Source organism: Triturus cristatus, chromosome 4_2 (assembly GCF_964204655.1).
Source record: "Triturus cristatus chromosome 4_2, aTriCri1.1, whole genome shotgun sequence".
Classification (NCBI taxonomy): Eukaryota; Metazoa; Chordata; class Amphibia; order Caudata; family Salamandridae; genus Triturus; species Triturus cristatus.
Genome location: NC_140586.1, coordinates 357,840,692 through 357,857,525, shown reverse-complemented (window position 1 = coordinate 357,857,525; position 16,834 = coordinate 357,840,692). Strand labels below are relative to the sequence as shown.

At 45.9% G+C, this 16,834-nt stretch overlaps 1 protein-coding gene across 1 annotated transcript in view; it reads left to right on the top strand.

Annotated features, from left to right (window-relative positions):
- Window positions 1-16,834, top strand: part of QSOX1 (quiescin sulfhydryl oxidase 1) — a 428,334-nt gene that overhangs the window by 387,229 nt on the left and 24,271 nt on the right. Inside the window, exon 9 of the mRNA XM_085601768.1 lies at window positions 12,823-12,945. Within this exon, the coding sequence (XP_085457894.1) occupies window positions 12,823-12,945 (123 nt within the window). The remainder of the gene's footprint in view (window positions 1-12,822; window positions 12,946-16,834) is intronic.

Genomic DNA, 16,834 nt, shown 5'->3' with positions numbered 1-16,834 from the left:
GCATACCATAAGACACATACCCAAAAATACTCTCCCAGATAATATTACAAAAGGTCCTACAGGGACACAAATTCACGAAGCAGAGGCAGGAGCAGATATACCAAGCCTACCACAAGCACCTCTAAACCGTGACTTACCTGCCATTCCCCGATCACATAACACCTGTCGGGGGACGACTTCAACATTTATCTGCATGGTGGACCATCACCTCCGACCAGTGGGCGTTGGATATTATCCAACATGGTTATTGCCTGGAGCTCACATCCATACCTCCAAACATTTCACCTTGCAAACACAAACTGTCCACGGACCATCAGAAGCTGCTCAGACAGGAAGTCCAAGCTCTCCTACAAAAAGGAGCAATAGAACTTGTGCCATTACACCAACAAGGCACAGGGGCCTATTCACTTTACTTAGTAATACCCAAAAAGGAAAAGTCTCTAAGGCCAATCTTGGACCGAAGACCCATAAACAGGTACTTTCTATCAGAGCATTTTTACATGGTCACTCTGCAGGATGTCATCCCTCTACTTCAATAAGGCGACTTCTTGGCAGCATTGGACATGGAGGATGCCTACTTCCACATACCAATTCACCCAGCACATCGTAACTAGCTCAAGTTTGTGTTTCAACAACAACACTTTCAATTCAAAGTGCTTCCATTCGGGGTCACTACAGCTCCAAGGGTATTCACCAAATGCCTAGGGGTAGAAGCAGCTCATTTGCGAAGGCAAAACATACATGTTTTTCCATATCTAGACGTCTGGCTCATCAAAATCACAGACTATCAGAGCTGTTTTCAACACACTCAGGCTACAATAAACCAACTTCAAAAACAAGGTTCCACCATCAGCATAGCCAAGTCTCACCTGCAACCCCTTCAAATGCAGCCTTACATGGGAGCCATCCTCAACTCACACAAAGGGGGTAGCTTACCCAAATTCAGCAAGGAATCAATCCCTCCAAACACTAATTTCACAGTTCCAACCTCACCAGTGTATAGCAGTAAGTTACCAATTATGTGTCTCCTAGGAACTATGGCATCATGCATAGCAATAGTACTGTAGTGTAGTTCCTATATCCCTGATGGGCTCTGCGCATTGGAATAACATACACTATAGATTTGACATAGGACTAAGGTCAGTATGTCTCTATCGAGTATATTAAACTTAATTACTTGTGTGTGCCAGCTAACTCAGAGGTCACTAGAAACTTCTCGAATATACAAGAAGGGATTAGTCTCCGACAACCGCATAAACATGACAACTTTGTTTCCTTTTAGAATCGGAACAGTCTCAGAATCGTGGAAACAATAGATAACAGTTTCACTCAGTCAATCATGCATGCTTCGTTTCTACAGAGTTGCACAGAAATAGAGAGACGGGCGTTTCAATAAAAGGGTTTATTGAACAGTCTTATTTCTCATGCAAGAGATATGAATTGCTACAATCGTAAGACAGACTGCAAAGTACAATATGTACGAGGTTAGCAGTAAGATAAAATAATACTGCAATAGCATGGTTTGTAGCTATGACATATACATACATCAATAACATAAGCTAAAATGTGATACTCATCTGATGCTTCTAAATTGTTCTACCCCAGTGTACCTAACCTAAGTGCAGTACGAGGTTTGAAGTAGGTGCCATTTCTAAAGTATAGGTGGCTATATTTTAGTTTAGCCAAGAGTTGCCAAAAGTTTCTCTAAGTTCTAGTCCGCTCCATACCTTAGAATGAGAGAGGTTGGAATCTCTTTTCTGGACTCGATAGTCTAACCCCCGCAAGGGAAGTCAGAGAGCACTGGAGCTGGATTCTCTGCGAGGAGGATGGCAGCCTCAGGTCAGTGCATCAGGCTGGAACTCGATCTCTTTCCAAACTTGCCGTGGCGAACCGCGTAGTCTAGGTTGGATCGAATCCTCCGGGAACCTCAATTTGCCAGGGCAAGTGCTGGTATATTTATACCTTGAAGGTGTCTAGGAATGCCAGTTTTGACGTAAAAGTCGGGCAGAGGAACGTCATGAATGAACGCCTAAGGAATAGATGTTCATGCATGCTTAATGAGCTCTTGGAGAAATCAATATTCAAGCTGAGGGAAATTCCTAAAGGCTTAAGGTTCTGGTTTTCCAAGAATTCGTTGTGACGTGGATGGACAGATGTAGGTGGCCATGCCTGTATTTGGTTTGTACGGACAATGTCTAAATAAGGGCTGGATTTCTATGTCCAAATAAGGGAAATGTAAATTGTACCTATATAAGGGCATAAATCGGGAAACCTATATACGGAATCTAAATCTGCACACAACAGTACCTCATGCCAGACTTAAAATATGCGTCCGTTGCAAGAATGCTTAGCGTGTCAGTGGTCTCAAGCAGATAGTCAGCTGGAGGATCTAGTGTTTCCATTCTCTGCAGTGGTGGAACTTCCACATTCTTCTAAAGGGATGGCTTTTCCTAGACCTAGTACCGGAGAAAACCATAACAACGGACACATCACTTACAGGTTGGGGAGCGCACTCCAGGAGCTAACTGTGCAGGGCCACGGGACACCCAGCCAAACTCATCTCCGCACCAGTCACCTAGAGCTGCTAGCTACTTTTCTAGCGCTGAAACAAATCTTTTCTCACCTCAAAGGAAAGGTGATTCTCATCAAAACAGACAACATGAATACCATGTACTATCTTCAAAAACAGGGGTGCACCAGGTCCCCTCAACTATCGCAACTAGCACAGACCATATGAAGGTATGCTTTCCGGCTCAACTTTCCCCTCTTAGCAGTGTACATACCAGGGGTGGACAACAATTATGCAGAGCTCCTCAGCAGGAGACAGCAACAAGTACACTAGTGGGAGCTCAACCCATTAATCCTCCACCCATTCTTCCAACAGTGGGATCACCCAGACATAGGCCTCTTGGCCACAGCAAAAAATGCCAAATGCCCAAAAGGTTCGAACACCCACGGTCCAAGAACAATGCACTATGGATGAGTTGGCCAGGGTTATTTGCTTACACCTCTCTCACTACTTCCGTATATGGTTCGCAAACTACAACAGACGTCTCTGACCCTCATCCTAGTGGCTCCCACATGGGCCAGACACCCTTGGTTCATCCCACTATTGTGTTTCCACACCAGATACTTCTCAACTGGCAGGACCTTCTAACACAAAACCAGGGAGCAGTAAGGCAATCAAACCCCAGATTTCTCAATCTGGAGATCAGGCTCCTGAGATCCTAGAATTTGGATATTTGAATTTACCTCAAGAGTATATGGACATTCTAAAAGAATCCAGAAGGCCCATCACTGGGGCCTATTATGCAGCCAAGTGGAAATGCATTGTACACTATTGTCATTCAAAGGATGTTAACCCATTAACAGCACAGGCTCAAGACATTGTCTTGTTACCTGCTAAATTTGCAAACCTCAGAGATAGCTTTAACTTCCATAAAGATACACTTAACTGCAGTTGCCGCATATTTACAAAATGAGAGAACACACCTCTATCTTCAGTGTCTGTATTATTAAAGCTTTTACACAGGGCTTGGAACCTCAACATTGTGTTAATACGGTTAATGGGACCCCCCCATTCGAACCTCTCCAAAAATGCCCTCTCCGATTCCTTTGACAGAAAGTTGCATTTCTCATTGCAATCACTTCACTCAGACTTGTCAGTGAGCTTCAGACATTAACTCTAAAAAATCCATTCTTCCAGCTTCATAAAGACAAGGCGGTACTATGTACCAACCCTAAATTCCTTCCAAAAGTAGCATCTCAATTCCACTTGAGCCAATCTATTGAGTTGAGCGTATTCTTTCCACAACCCGATTCAGTTGCCGAAAGAGCTTTACACACACTAGATGTAAAAAGGGCACTTGTGTACTATATTGATATAACTTAACCATTCAGAAAGACTCAACTCTTTCTTGCATTCAACAAGCAACAATAAGGAAGAGCCATTTCGAAATCAGGCATATCACGGTATTATTATAATTAGCAAGTTGTATATAGCACTTAGCTTGCACACACAGGGTTACCCGGCACTTTGGCAATAGGTCGGGTCTGGCAAGGTCCCACTGACTTAGAATATCCAAGTCTTTAACTGTTTTCGAAGGGTGATCGAAGAAGTGCAGCTTCTCAGCAGTTCAGGTAGAGCGTTCCATAGCTTGGAACCCTGACATACAAAAGATCGACCTCCCACGTGTGTCCGTCTAACTCAAGCAAATGTGCACAAGGACAGGTCACTTGAGCGCAAGGGGAGAGCCGGCAGAAAATAATCACCAGCTCTTGAAGATATCGTGGACCAATAACTGACCTTGTTTTGTGCACATAGCACAAGGCTTTAATTTGAATTTGCTTCTCTACCTGGAGCCAGTGAAGCTAACGGAAGAAGGTAGCTGTCGATGTACCCTTAGGGAGTTTGTAAATTAACCTAGCAGCAACGTTGTGGACTACTTGCAGCCGTCTGATGGGAGGTTTTACCCACTCCTAGATAGAGGGCGTTGCAGTAGTCCAGCCTCGACAGAATGAGTGCCTGGATAGCCCTCCTTTGGGCTGAGAAAGGCAGTACCCAGATGATTTTCCTTAGCCATTTCAGAACTCTGAAGCAGGTGGCAGCCACCTTTGCCACCTGAGGCTTCATGGACAGCTTTTCATCCAACAGAAACTAAGGTTCTTTACCTTGGAAACTGGATCTGGAAGAGCACCCAAGGTTTCTGGCTAGTGCCCCAAAGCGAGGGGTCTTTTCCCAATACCAATACCTCAGTTTTGTCTCATTTGAGTTTGAGTGAATTGTTGTTTATCCATGTAGCCACCAAACCCAAACATGAGTTCAAGGCCTCAGAGTTGTGGTCCTATGAGGATGACAAGGAAACAACTATTTGTGTGTCATCTGCATAAGAAAATGAAGTCAGGTCACAACTTTCCACCAGGTCAGCGAGCGGGCGGACATAAATATTAAATAACGCCAGACTTAGTGCTGATCCCTGGGGAACTCCAGAAGTGAGGGCATGTGGTTTAGAAACAGCACTGGCTGAGAAAACCTGAAAGGTATGGTGTTTTACAAAGGATACCATCCAGGGTAAGGCTGTTCCTTGAATACCCAGATTCATCAGCCTCTCTACAAGAGTGGCATCAGACACAGTATTGGCCACACTGAGACCAAGTAAAATCAATGTGGCCATCTCGCCTTCATCCAGGACCCTTCTCAGATGTTCTGTGACTCCTAGAAGGGGGGATTCGGTGCTGTGTCCTGATCTGAATCCTGATTGAGAGGAATGTAGACTTTTTTTTGACTCCACAAAAATGTAGAGTTGTATATTAAAACGTTTGTCCAATATTTTAGACATAATGGGAAGCATTGAAACTGGTTTATAATTAGATCAATTGGAAGGATCCAAATTAGCTTTCTTCAAGAGAGAAAGGACCATAGCATGCTTCCATGTTCGAGGAATATACTCTTCTTGTAAAGAGGAATTCAGGAGCCCCACCAAAAGCGCAATGAAATCAGGATTGAAGACGCTAAATCTGGCTGAGGGGAGGGGATCTTATGGGGAACCTGACTTTATAGAGTGAAGCAGACTCAAAAACAAAGGGGGGGTGGGGTTTAAAGTGTGGCCCCTGAATTCAGTTTTTGGCAGGCTTTACAGGGACTGCAGCTTTTAAGTCCTCATTGACCTGAGGCCTCAAGCTGAAGCTAGACAGAGAAGCTTGTCTACAATTCACTTTCAGTGAGGGTTGGATGTCAGTCACCCTTTTCACAAAAAAGAATGTCAGTTCCTCGCATTGTGGCTGAGACAGTACTGCCGCAGGCGAGGCACTCATATGGTCGAAGAGTTGCTTGACTACTCAAAAAAGAGTTTTCGGACAGTTTTGTGCTCTGGTGATCTGATATGAATGAAAGGTAGACTGAACAGCCCTCACATTTTAGTATACTAGCCCTGGGGAGGTGGCGCTTCCCGGGACTGTGGGGGGGAACCACATGCCCCCCCCCCCCTTCATTTTGCAAAATTAGCCCCGGGGCTTCGTGGGGGTGGGGGCTGGAATCCCCACACATTATAATAGAATATAGCCCCAGGGAGGTGGTGGTTCCCGGAGCTGCGGGGGGGGGGTGTTAGGTGGGGCCCCGCACTTCGAACAATTAGCCCTGGGGAGGTGTTGGCCCCTGGGACCTGGGACCTGGCCCATCTGGGGGCCTAAAGTAAATAAAGCAAGGGAGCCTACGCTTTGTTTTTTATTTTCAGCCTGATTCGCAGATACACAGAAAAAAAAAAAAAGCTTTTTTGTTTGCCCTGGGGGTCCCTTAACAGGCCTAGGGGGTCAGGGTGTCTCTACTCTGCCCCCTTATCTTTTTTTAATGTTTTTTCTTGCGACTCGGTTCAAACGAGTCACAAGATGACTGCCAACACTTCCTGGTTTGAAGTGTTGGCAACCAATCAGATCTCAGGCACAAGATCGGGAGGGTTCGCGGATCCACCGTGGCCACAGTTGTATATCTGAGAAATCTTTACATTTCTCAAAAACTACTGAACGGATTTACACCATTTAACAAAAAGAGTGCTTTCTGGGCCAAGAGCTACCTTTCTGACCTTTGGTGTAATTCCGATCAGCAGTTCGGGCTGTAGAAGTGTCTAAAGTTTCCTAGGGAAATTAACATGGAGAAAAATTGTTTTTCTCGACCCACTTGACGAATTAGCCCAAAACTTTCAACACAACAGCTGAAGTGAGTGGCCCAGTCATTTAAAAAAATATGCAAAGATTAACATTTTGTACTAAAAAAGTCACAGAAATTCACCAGTTATAATTAGCAGAGCTAATTATAACTTGCACACCTGCCATGCACTGCTTATGACCTCATATATTATATCACTCATGGCATGTTCTATGACATCAGTGACGACATCATTGATGACATAGTGATGACATCATCCAATGAGTGTGCTAATTTGTTTTATAGTTTACATAGTGGCATGTGGCCACCACATTACTTTTTACCTAATTTTGTACAGCCTGTGTCCAGTTACTGGTGTGTTTACAGAACAGATGTGCTTCTAATGCATCATAGGTGTCTAAAGGTATTGAACATGTTAAATATATTTGTATTGAAGAGTAACTCTGTGTGCAGATGATAGTTTTGTCCAGTATGTTCAACACAGGTTTATTGACTCTGCAGAAAAGGTTTCCAACTGGGCAAAGATTCTACGTAGACGAATCGTATTGAGTTATAAGACAGAATTGTCTCATTATGAAAATTTCAACATACCATAAAAGACTGTGTGCACCAGGTACTAACCTATGTACTTGTGCTTGTTTTGCTTTAGAAGATGGTGTATCTGCAAAGTTTTAAGCACAATATGAAGGCTGCAGGTTGTATGACCTTTAGCAGATTCAGACCTTGGTTATTTTAAGCGAATAGTCTCTTTGGACAAGTTTTGCATAGAGTGTACACCGTTCTTAGTAGATACTTTTTAATACTCAGTGGTGTATTTCTCATGAGAATTTCACTGTCTGCAAACAGTGTGGTAAACTGTCCCCATTGAGTAAACACTGCTTACAGTACCCACTTTTCTACTCATGTCAACTTCATTTCTGTGGGTGAAACCACCCTAGCACCCAGCAGGGGCGAGATCTGCAAACAGAAACCGAGAGCGGTGGAAAGTAAAAGTAGGAAAACTTTTTTTTAAGCTGTCTAACTACATTTCTCAGTTCCCAGGAATGATTTATTTGTTTCATAATAGCACTGCAGTAGCCCTGCATTTGCCTGATCTATCACCCATTTCCAGGACTGTGGCATTCTGCTTCCAGAGCCTTTTATTCTTCTAATCCATGTCTCCTTTATGCTTTAAAGATTATCCTGAGTCTGGTCCTCTGTTTTCATCCTTAATTGAGGCCGCTTGTAATGCCGTCCCTCTGTGGCATCACGTCCCATACTCTCTGCTTTCTAAGTCGCTTCTCTTCTTTGGGCGAGAAATGGCCCCAAATTATTTCATCTTTGGCAGGCATCAGGCTTTTGGGTATCTATAAATAATGACCTTATTTGGCCAGCAAAGGGATAATAAAAGAAGAATGTTTTTGAGCGATATTCTTGAAATAAGTCTTTTGGAGAGCGGGTGGAGGATATAATTCTTGAGGTGAGATGTATTTTATGGGGACAGGGTCTGGTACCCAGAAGAGGATATATTAAGTCAGGTGGCCTGCAGTATGGGATCTGTATTGGTGATGTCCTTCGTATCAATGGAGCTGGTGGCTGGAAAAGGATGGGGTTTGCTGACAGGTAGCTTACGTGGCTGAGAGTTTTCCAGACATTCGTGGACCTCTGGTGGAGATTTACTTCATAGGGACAGGGTCTGTTCACATTTTCTTGTTATGGCTAGAATTGAACGTGCATTCAATGTTTTGTATTTAAACTTAATTTCTCTTTGTGTAGTATCTTTGGGATAGGGAGGGAAAGTGGTATTTCTAAATTGGTCAAAATATACATATTGTTGGTTATGCATTGTTCCCCCTCCTTGCAGCGTCTGCGAGACGCCTGGGAGGGAGATGTAGGTCGGATGGAGGAAGAGGACTGGACAGCGGCTTTGGCCTCCCCGCGTGGGGTGGCTATTGTGGTGAGCCTGCGGCTTATTCAATTTAAATACCTTCATAGGGTCTATTTTACCAGGGTTAGGCTCTGGAGGGCAGTCTTGGTGGCTTCCTTGGTGTGTCTTCGATGCGGGCATGAGGAAGGGACCCTGCTACACACTATTTGGCACTGCACAGCGCTCACACGATTCTGGAGGGGGGTCCTGGCCTGCCTTTCCGAGGTACTAGGGTGGGAGCTTCCTAGCTCACTGAAACTTGTCCTCCTGCATGTGATGGAAGGGATCGAGGGCAACATTTATAAGCGCCACCTTATGGTCCTAGGCTTTACCTTAGCGAAAAGAGATATAGCTAGGGCCTGGAAAGCGGTGGTGGTTCCCTCTGTCTCGACCTGGAAAAGAGGTCTGGACTACTGTATGAGCCTTGAGATTCCCATTTTTGAAGCTAGAGGGTGCCCCCGTAAGCACTATAAGATCTGGAGGCGCTGGGCGGATTATCGATGCTTGGAATTGGAGCCGCTGCGGGAGGGCCGGAGCCGGGACCCGGTGTGACCTGTTGGCCTCCCTCGTTCTCTGCATTCTCTCATGGGTTGCCCTTACTTCCACAGCAGGATCCAATATCTTAGACACTGGGCTTTTATGTAGAGCAATGGCACTTTGGTTTAGAGATATGCTGTTCGGGAATAAGGAGCGTAAGAACAAACAAATGATGGACGGAATGCTGACAATGCAGACATTCTCCCCCAGTCAAGAGATCTGGGTTGAATCCATCGTTCTTTTTCCCACTACACCACCCCAGTTTAGACATGGCCATATGCAAATCAGTCTTGACCCTGTGCCTCATGGGAACAGTCCAGCCCGAACTGCCAAGCCATGTCTTTCCTGGACCGGAATCAAGCATCCTAGGACCGGTTTCTGGCTATCAGCCGTCATCAGCCAAGATAGCTTGACTCCAGTGGCGTAGTGAGCACGGGTCCCACGTCTGGGAATACCCATCCCACTTAGGGCGAAAAGCGTAAGAACAAACAAATGATGGACGGAATGCTGACAATGCAGACATTCTCCCCCAGTCAAGAGATCTGGGTTGAATCCATCGTTCTTTTTCCCACTACACCACCCCAGTTTAGACATGGCCATATGCAAATCAGTCTTGACCCTGTACCTCATGGGAACAGTCCAGCCCGAACTGCCAAGCCATGTCTTTCCTGGACCGGAATCAAGCATCCTAGGACCGGTTTCTGGCTATCAGCCGTCATCAGCCAGGATAGCTTGACTCCAGTGGCGTAGTGAGCACGGGTCCCACGTCTGGGAATACCCATCCCACTTAGGGTGAAAAGCGTAAGAACAAACAAATGATGGACGGAATGCGGACAATGCAGACATTCTCCCCCAGTCAAGAGATCTGGGTTGAATCCATCGTTCTTTTTCCCACTACACCACCTCAGTTTAGACATGGCCATATGCAAATCAGTCTTGACCCTGTGCCTCATGGGAACAGTCCAGCCCGAACTGCCAAGCCATGTCTTTCCTGGACCGGAATCAAGCATCCTAGGACCGGTTTCTGGCTATCAGCCGTCATCAGCCAAGATAGCTTGACTCCAGTGGCGTAGTGAGCACGGGTCCCACGTCTGGGAATACCCATCCCACTTAGGGCGAAAAGCGTAAGAACAAACAAATGATGGACGGAATGCTGACAATGCAGACATTCTCCCCCAGTCAAGAGATCTGGGTTGAATCCATCGTTCTTTTTCCCACTACACCACCCCAGTTTAGACATGGCCATATGCAAATCAGTCTTGACCCTGTGCCTCATGGGAACAGTCCAGCCCGAACTGCCAAGCCATGTCTTTCCTGGACCGGAATCAAGCATCCTAGGACCGGTTTCTGGCTATCAGCCGTCATCAGCCAAGATAGCTTGACTCCAGTGGCGTAGTGAGCACGGGTCCCACGTCTGGGAATACCCATCCCACTTAGGGCGAAAAGCGTAAGAACAAACAAATGATGGACGGAATGCTGACAATGCAGACATTCTCCCCCAGTCAAGAGATCTGGGTTGAATCCATCGTTCTTTTTCCCACTACACCACCCCAGTTTAGACATGGCCATATGCAAATCAGTCTTGACCCTGTGCCTCATGGGAACAGTCCAGCCCGAACTGCCAAGCCATGTCTTTCCTGGACCGGAATCAAGCATCCTAGGACCGGTTTCTGGCTATCAGCCGTCATCAGCCAAGATAGCTTGACTCCAGTGGCATAGTGAGCACGGGTCCCACGTCTGGGAATACCCATCCCACTTAGGGCGAAAAGCGTAAGAACAAACAAATGATGGACGGAATGCTGACAATGCAGACATTCTCCCCCAGTCAAGAGATCTGGGTTGAATCCATCGTTCTGGACTGTTCCCATGGGGCACAGGGTCAAGACTGATTTGCCTATGGCTGGGTTCAAACTGGAATGGCATGGTGAGCAAAAAAACAATGGATTTAGGCCCAGATCTCTGTACTGGGGTGAATGTATGACATTGTTCTGCATTCTGTCCATCAATTGTTGTTTTTGCATTTGTCACCCCGAGTGGGAAGGGTATGCTCAGACGTGAGTCCCTTGCTCTCCATGCCACTGGAATCAAGCTATCCTGGCTGACGAGGGCTGAAAGCCCGAAACTGGTCCTAGGATGCTTGTTTCCAGTCCACGGAGGACCTGGCTTGGCAGTTCGGGCTGGACTGTTCCCATGAGGCACAGGGTCAAGACTGATTTGCATATGGCTGGGTTCAAACTGGAATGGCATGGTGAGCAAAAAAACGATGGATTTAGGCCCAGATCTCTGTACTGGGGTGAATGTATGACATTGTTCTGCATTCTGTCCATCAATTGTTGTTTTTGCATTTGTCACCCCGAGTGGGAAGGGTATGCTCAGACGTGAGTCCCTTGCTCTCCATGCCACTGGAATCAAGCTATCCTGGCTGACGAGGGCTGAAAGCCCGAAACTGGTCCTAGGATGCTTGTTTCCAGTCCAGGGAGGACCTGGCTTGGCAGTTCGGGCTGGACTGTTCCCATGGGGCACAGGGTCAAGACTGATTTGCATATGGCTGGGTTCAAACTGGAATGGCATGGTGAGCAAAAAAACGATGGATTTAGGCCCAGATCTCTGTACTGGGGTGAATGTATGACATTGTTCTGCATTCTGTCCATCAATTGTTGTTTTTGCGTTCGGGAATAAGGAGACGGTGCACTGGGGGGTGGGGAGAGGGGGGATGTGGGGTGTTTGCAGGGATTGATTTTATAAGTATCGCCTTTCATATTCTCCTGTTTACATGAGTGAAATGGTCAAAGTCGATTTATTTTGTATCATACATGCGGCAGCTGTCTCTGGGATTCAGAGATCTGCATCATATGTGTTATTTTGACAAATCTGTTTTACAAAAAATATATACTTATCACTTTCTTTCTCTTTAATTCTTTAAGGAAGGGAGCAGTATAGTGTATACTGAAATGTATACAATTCTCAGCCAGCGTTAGTGGTTTATTTAGAATGCTATGACTGTCACTGTGCTGTGGGTGTCGGATCAGGTTGACGAAGGCGAGCAGAGCAGGGCAGAACCCTGCTTCTGGTAGAATATTCTCCTTTGGACTTAATCTAAATGTAATAAACCGTTCGATTGAATTAATCTGTAGTCTTGTATCTTTTTTTAAAAACATGATATATAGTGTGTTCTTTTTTTAGATTTGTTGCATTTGATGGTGCTGCGAGTTTTGAGGTTTGATGGTTTATGGGGATGCATTGGCATTTAGTGATTCAACTGTCCTCTTAGATTTCGTTCCAGGGGTAATTTTGCTTTTTTTTCTACTATGCAAATTACTTAGGGGTGTGAACTTGTGTGGCTTTCTCGTGGTGTTATTTTGTTTTCATGTGGTAGAGTTCTGGAGTGCACAATATTACCTCGACTCTCCCTAGTGTTGTTGCTTCTTCTCGCTGTACAGAGTGCTGCCTCCTTGGTTCTTTTTCCTGAATGTCACCATTTTTTGTAAAATGTGGAGTGCAGTGCACCCTCAGTTCTCAATATCGTATGTTCTTTCGTATTTTCTCAGTACAATGTTCTTCTGGGTGCTGCATCCCCCTGGCCTTTTGACTGTGCCTTGTTTTTACAGCAGAGTGGTGTTGTGTGCCAATCCTCCGATGGATTAGTTTTCTAACTTCAGTGCATAGCGCTGTGAGGTTTTATTGCCTATCGCTGCTGATGGTTTTTTTTCTATTATAGGTTTTCCCTGCACGGCCTTTTGTGAAGAACCTTCTTCTGGCCATGGACTCCTGGCTCCAGAATGTGTCTGACATTCAAATTTCCTACAGTGACTTTGAAAATGTCCTCAATAATAGAAAAAGTGTAAGTTCTTCTGCCCTTTCAGTGTCTAGTTTTTCCAGTATCTTTTCATACTATACGCGCATTTCATGCTGTCTCCTTTTGTGTACATCTATTTCCCATAATCATTTTTTGTCTCCTTTACTTCTAATCCTTTAGTATTTTTCCTCATAATTCTTCGATTGACCTACCAGGCCCTTTTTCATTCCTAAATCCCTTTTACTTCTCTTGATCTGCTTTTATAAGTTGTGTTTTTGTAAGTGTATCACTTTTCTTATTTTCATTTCTTCTTTCCTTAGCGCATTCTCAACTTTTCCTCTCACCTTCAATATCCCTTTGGCGGCCATGTGTTCCCCTCTTGCTTTGTTGTCACTTTCTTTTTTTGCGTTTTCCGGGTCTTCTTTCCCTTTTATTGTCCTGTTTTTTTCTGTACTCTGTTTAAGCCTCGTCTACCTGCAACGCATAGGCTAGAGGTGCAAGGGATAACATTTACTATGGAGGGCTTGGAGGTTGCCCAGTGCTTAATATTCATGGACATCATTGTCACTCTTCTTTGCTGCCTCCTAATTGGCCAGCGCATACCAGGCATCACTTATTTTTCTGTCTGTGGAACATGGACTGCACTCCACTCAGTGCCACTCCACGCCATACAGTTCCACTCCACTCAGTGCCACTGCACGGCACAGTGTCTTTCTACTCCACACAATGTCACTCCACGCCTCAAAATGGCACTTCACACCACTTCAATGATGCCAATAACTCTCATATAGCCCAGACTTATTGGCTTTGCCAATGCTTGTTTTTCTAGTCACTCAATGTTCCCTCTTTTTCTTCTCCGCATTTCCTCTTGTTCGTTCACTCATTTTGCTGTCCATTGATTGTATGCCTTGCTATGTTTTTCTTGTAAAGCTTTTCCTCTTGTACTTTTTTCGTGCTTTTTGCTGCTTTTCCTGCTGCTGTCTGTTTTCTTCTTGAGACTTTTCTACTTGTTCTGTATTACTTTAGCTCAAGCCCTTCTTTGTTTTCTCCTGGTTCTCTTGTTTCTCTTGTCCCCTATATTTTTCATCTTCCTTGCATATTCTGGGTCTGCTTTGCACTACCTTTTTCAAAAATGTTTGCTGCTTCTCCACTCTCTTCACCAGTTTCGACTTGCTCTGTTGTGCTTTTTTAATTGCCCTAATTTGTCTTCCTGTTGTCCTACTTGTCTTTTACTTCTTGCCCTTCTTTGAATTTTGTCATATTGCTAGATGCTTTTCCCCCCAAGGATTCAGGCATAGAGAAGTGATAGTTCATCTCTAGAAACTGGGTAGAGCCCTCTGCTAAGTGAAGGCTCTTGCTGGAGTTTGTTGGAATTTAGATCTTCCCAAACTTGTCTCGTAAGATAAGAAAACAAGAATTACCTTGTGATCTTTTGGGAAGAACCAGTGCACTAATTCTAACCCCATACCTAGTCCCAAAAAACATGATACTTGCCTTCGGTAACACCTTATCTGGCAGCGACTCTATCCAGCCGCAGATTCCTTACCTTAGAATTATCCTGAGGCGTCAAACTGGATCCAGAATTTTGTTGATAGCAGTGCCCTGTTCGGCTCTGAGTGGTGTCATTGACATCTTCCCTGCCAGAACTGACGTCGCTGTGCCTACATCGGCGCCACCCAGGTGCTCAGCTGTCTGTTACTTTTCGCGACTTTCCACAGCAGAAGCGTGGAGCCGTGAAGTACACTGACCACTGGGGTGGAAAACTAGGGCCATGAAAGGGGAAAACAATGCTCCTAGAAATACGTTCGCAGAGAGTGGAGGATGGGTCGGTCGGTCTGTAAGGAATCTGTGGTTAGCCTCCATCAGATAAGGTATTTAACTTGTTTATCTGATAGTGACTTCTAGCCGCAGATTCCTTACCTTAGAATAGATACACAAGCAAAATCTCCCCATAGGTGTGTCTGCGGACCAATTTCACACAAGAAGCTCTTGCAGTTCCGAACTGGCAAAGTGCTTGAATAGCGCAAACACAAGAATATGATGGCTGGAGCGCTCAAGCTTTTCAGGTACTCACCCCCAGTCACAGATCTGGGTTGAATCCAACATCTTTCTTTAGCTCACTTGGCCACCTCAGTTCAGACCCAGCTATATGCAAATCAGTCTTGACCCTGTGCCTCATGGGAACAGTCCAGCCTGAACTGCCAAGACAGGTCTTCCCTGAACTCGAAACAAGCATCCCAGGACCGGTTTTGGGGTAACACCCCTCTTCAGCCAGGCTAGCTTGAAACCAGTGGCATAGTGAGCAAGGGACCCACATCTGGGTATACTCTGCCAACTTAGGGCAAACACAAGGACATGATGGACGGCGCGCTGAATCTTTTCAGACACTCACCCCCTGTCACAGATCTGGGTTGAATTCCATCCTTCTTTAGCTCACTTCGCCACCTCAGTTCAGACCCAGCTATATGCAAATTAGTCTTGACCCTGTGCCTCATGGGAACAGTCCAGCCCGAACTGCCAAAGCCAGGTCTTCCCTGAACCGGAAACAAGCATCCAGGGACTGGTTTCAGGGCAACACTTAGCAGTTCAGGCTGGACTGTTCCCATGAGGCACAGGGTGAAGACTGATTTGCATATAGCTGGGTCTGAACTGAGGTGGCAAAGTGAGCTAAAGAATGATGATGGATTCAACCCAGATCTGTGACTGGGGGTGAGAGTCTGAAAAGTTTCAGCCAGTAGCGGCCGGAGGTGAGAGTGCTGCGGGGCGGTGAGGCGGGGCAGGGGAGGAGCAGGGTGGAGGGGTAGTAAACTACGGCATACGGCCAAACACAGGTAAATAAACAAATAAAACAAATTTAATTGTGCGTGCTGCATTGCCAAATGCGACGCAGTGCGCGCAACAAAATTTGTTTTATTTATTTATTTGTTTGTTTACTTACCTCTGTTGGGCCATATTCCATAGTTTACTACCCCCCCCCCCCACCCTGCTCCACGCCCCATCCCAACACCCGCACCACTCCCACCACCGGCCACTACTGGTTTCAGCGCTCCGTTCATCATCTCCTTGTGTTTGCAAAGTGCTAGAATATCCTGGACTCGCCGCTCGGGAGGATAGGCCCGAAACTGCACTGTGTCCAGAACAGCTCAGATGAAAGGGATCATCTGAGAGTGAGTCTGATGTGACTATGGCAAGTTAATAGGGAACCCCAGCAAATGCGGTAGGTCCGCTGTAGTGTGGAGGTGGGAGATGACAGCCTCGGGTGAGCCTGCTTTCAACAGCTAGTCGTTGAGATAGGGAAGACAGGGACCCCTGATCTCCACAGATGAGCTGCAACCACTGCCATCCTCTTGGTGAACACCCAAGGTGTGCAGGTGAGGCCAAAAGGGAGCACAGCGAACTGAAAATGCTTGTGACCCACCGTAAACCACAGGAAATTGTGGGCAGGCAGAACGGGCATGTGGAAGTATTTGTCCTGCAAATTCAACGCTACCATCCAGGGTCCAAGGCAGAGAGGACTTGAGCAAGTGTGAGCATCTTCAACATCTCCTTTGTGAGGAAATAACTGAGTGCGAAGGTCGAGGATAGGACGAATGCCTCTGTGCTTTTGGACACCAGTAAGAAGCGGAAATAACAACCATGACCCACCTCTGCCGGCTGCACTCTCTCTATTGCTCCTTTGGTCAAAAGGGCTGTCATTCCCTGGTGGAGAAGAGAAAGGCGGTCCTCCATCAGCCTGTCGTAAGTTGGTGGCATGGAGAGAGGTGTAGTCTCAAAAGGGAGGGAGTAACCCATTCTTACAATCTGCAAAACGCACTTGTCTGATAATATGGACTACCAGTGGGGCAGGTGATGGCAAATACTTCTGCCCACTGGCTGCCCATAATGCTAAATGGGCAGCGTAGGAGGGTTTGGAGGCTGCTGCTGCTGGGGGTCG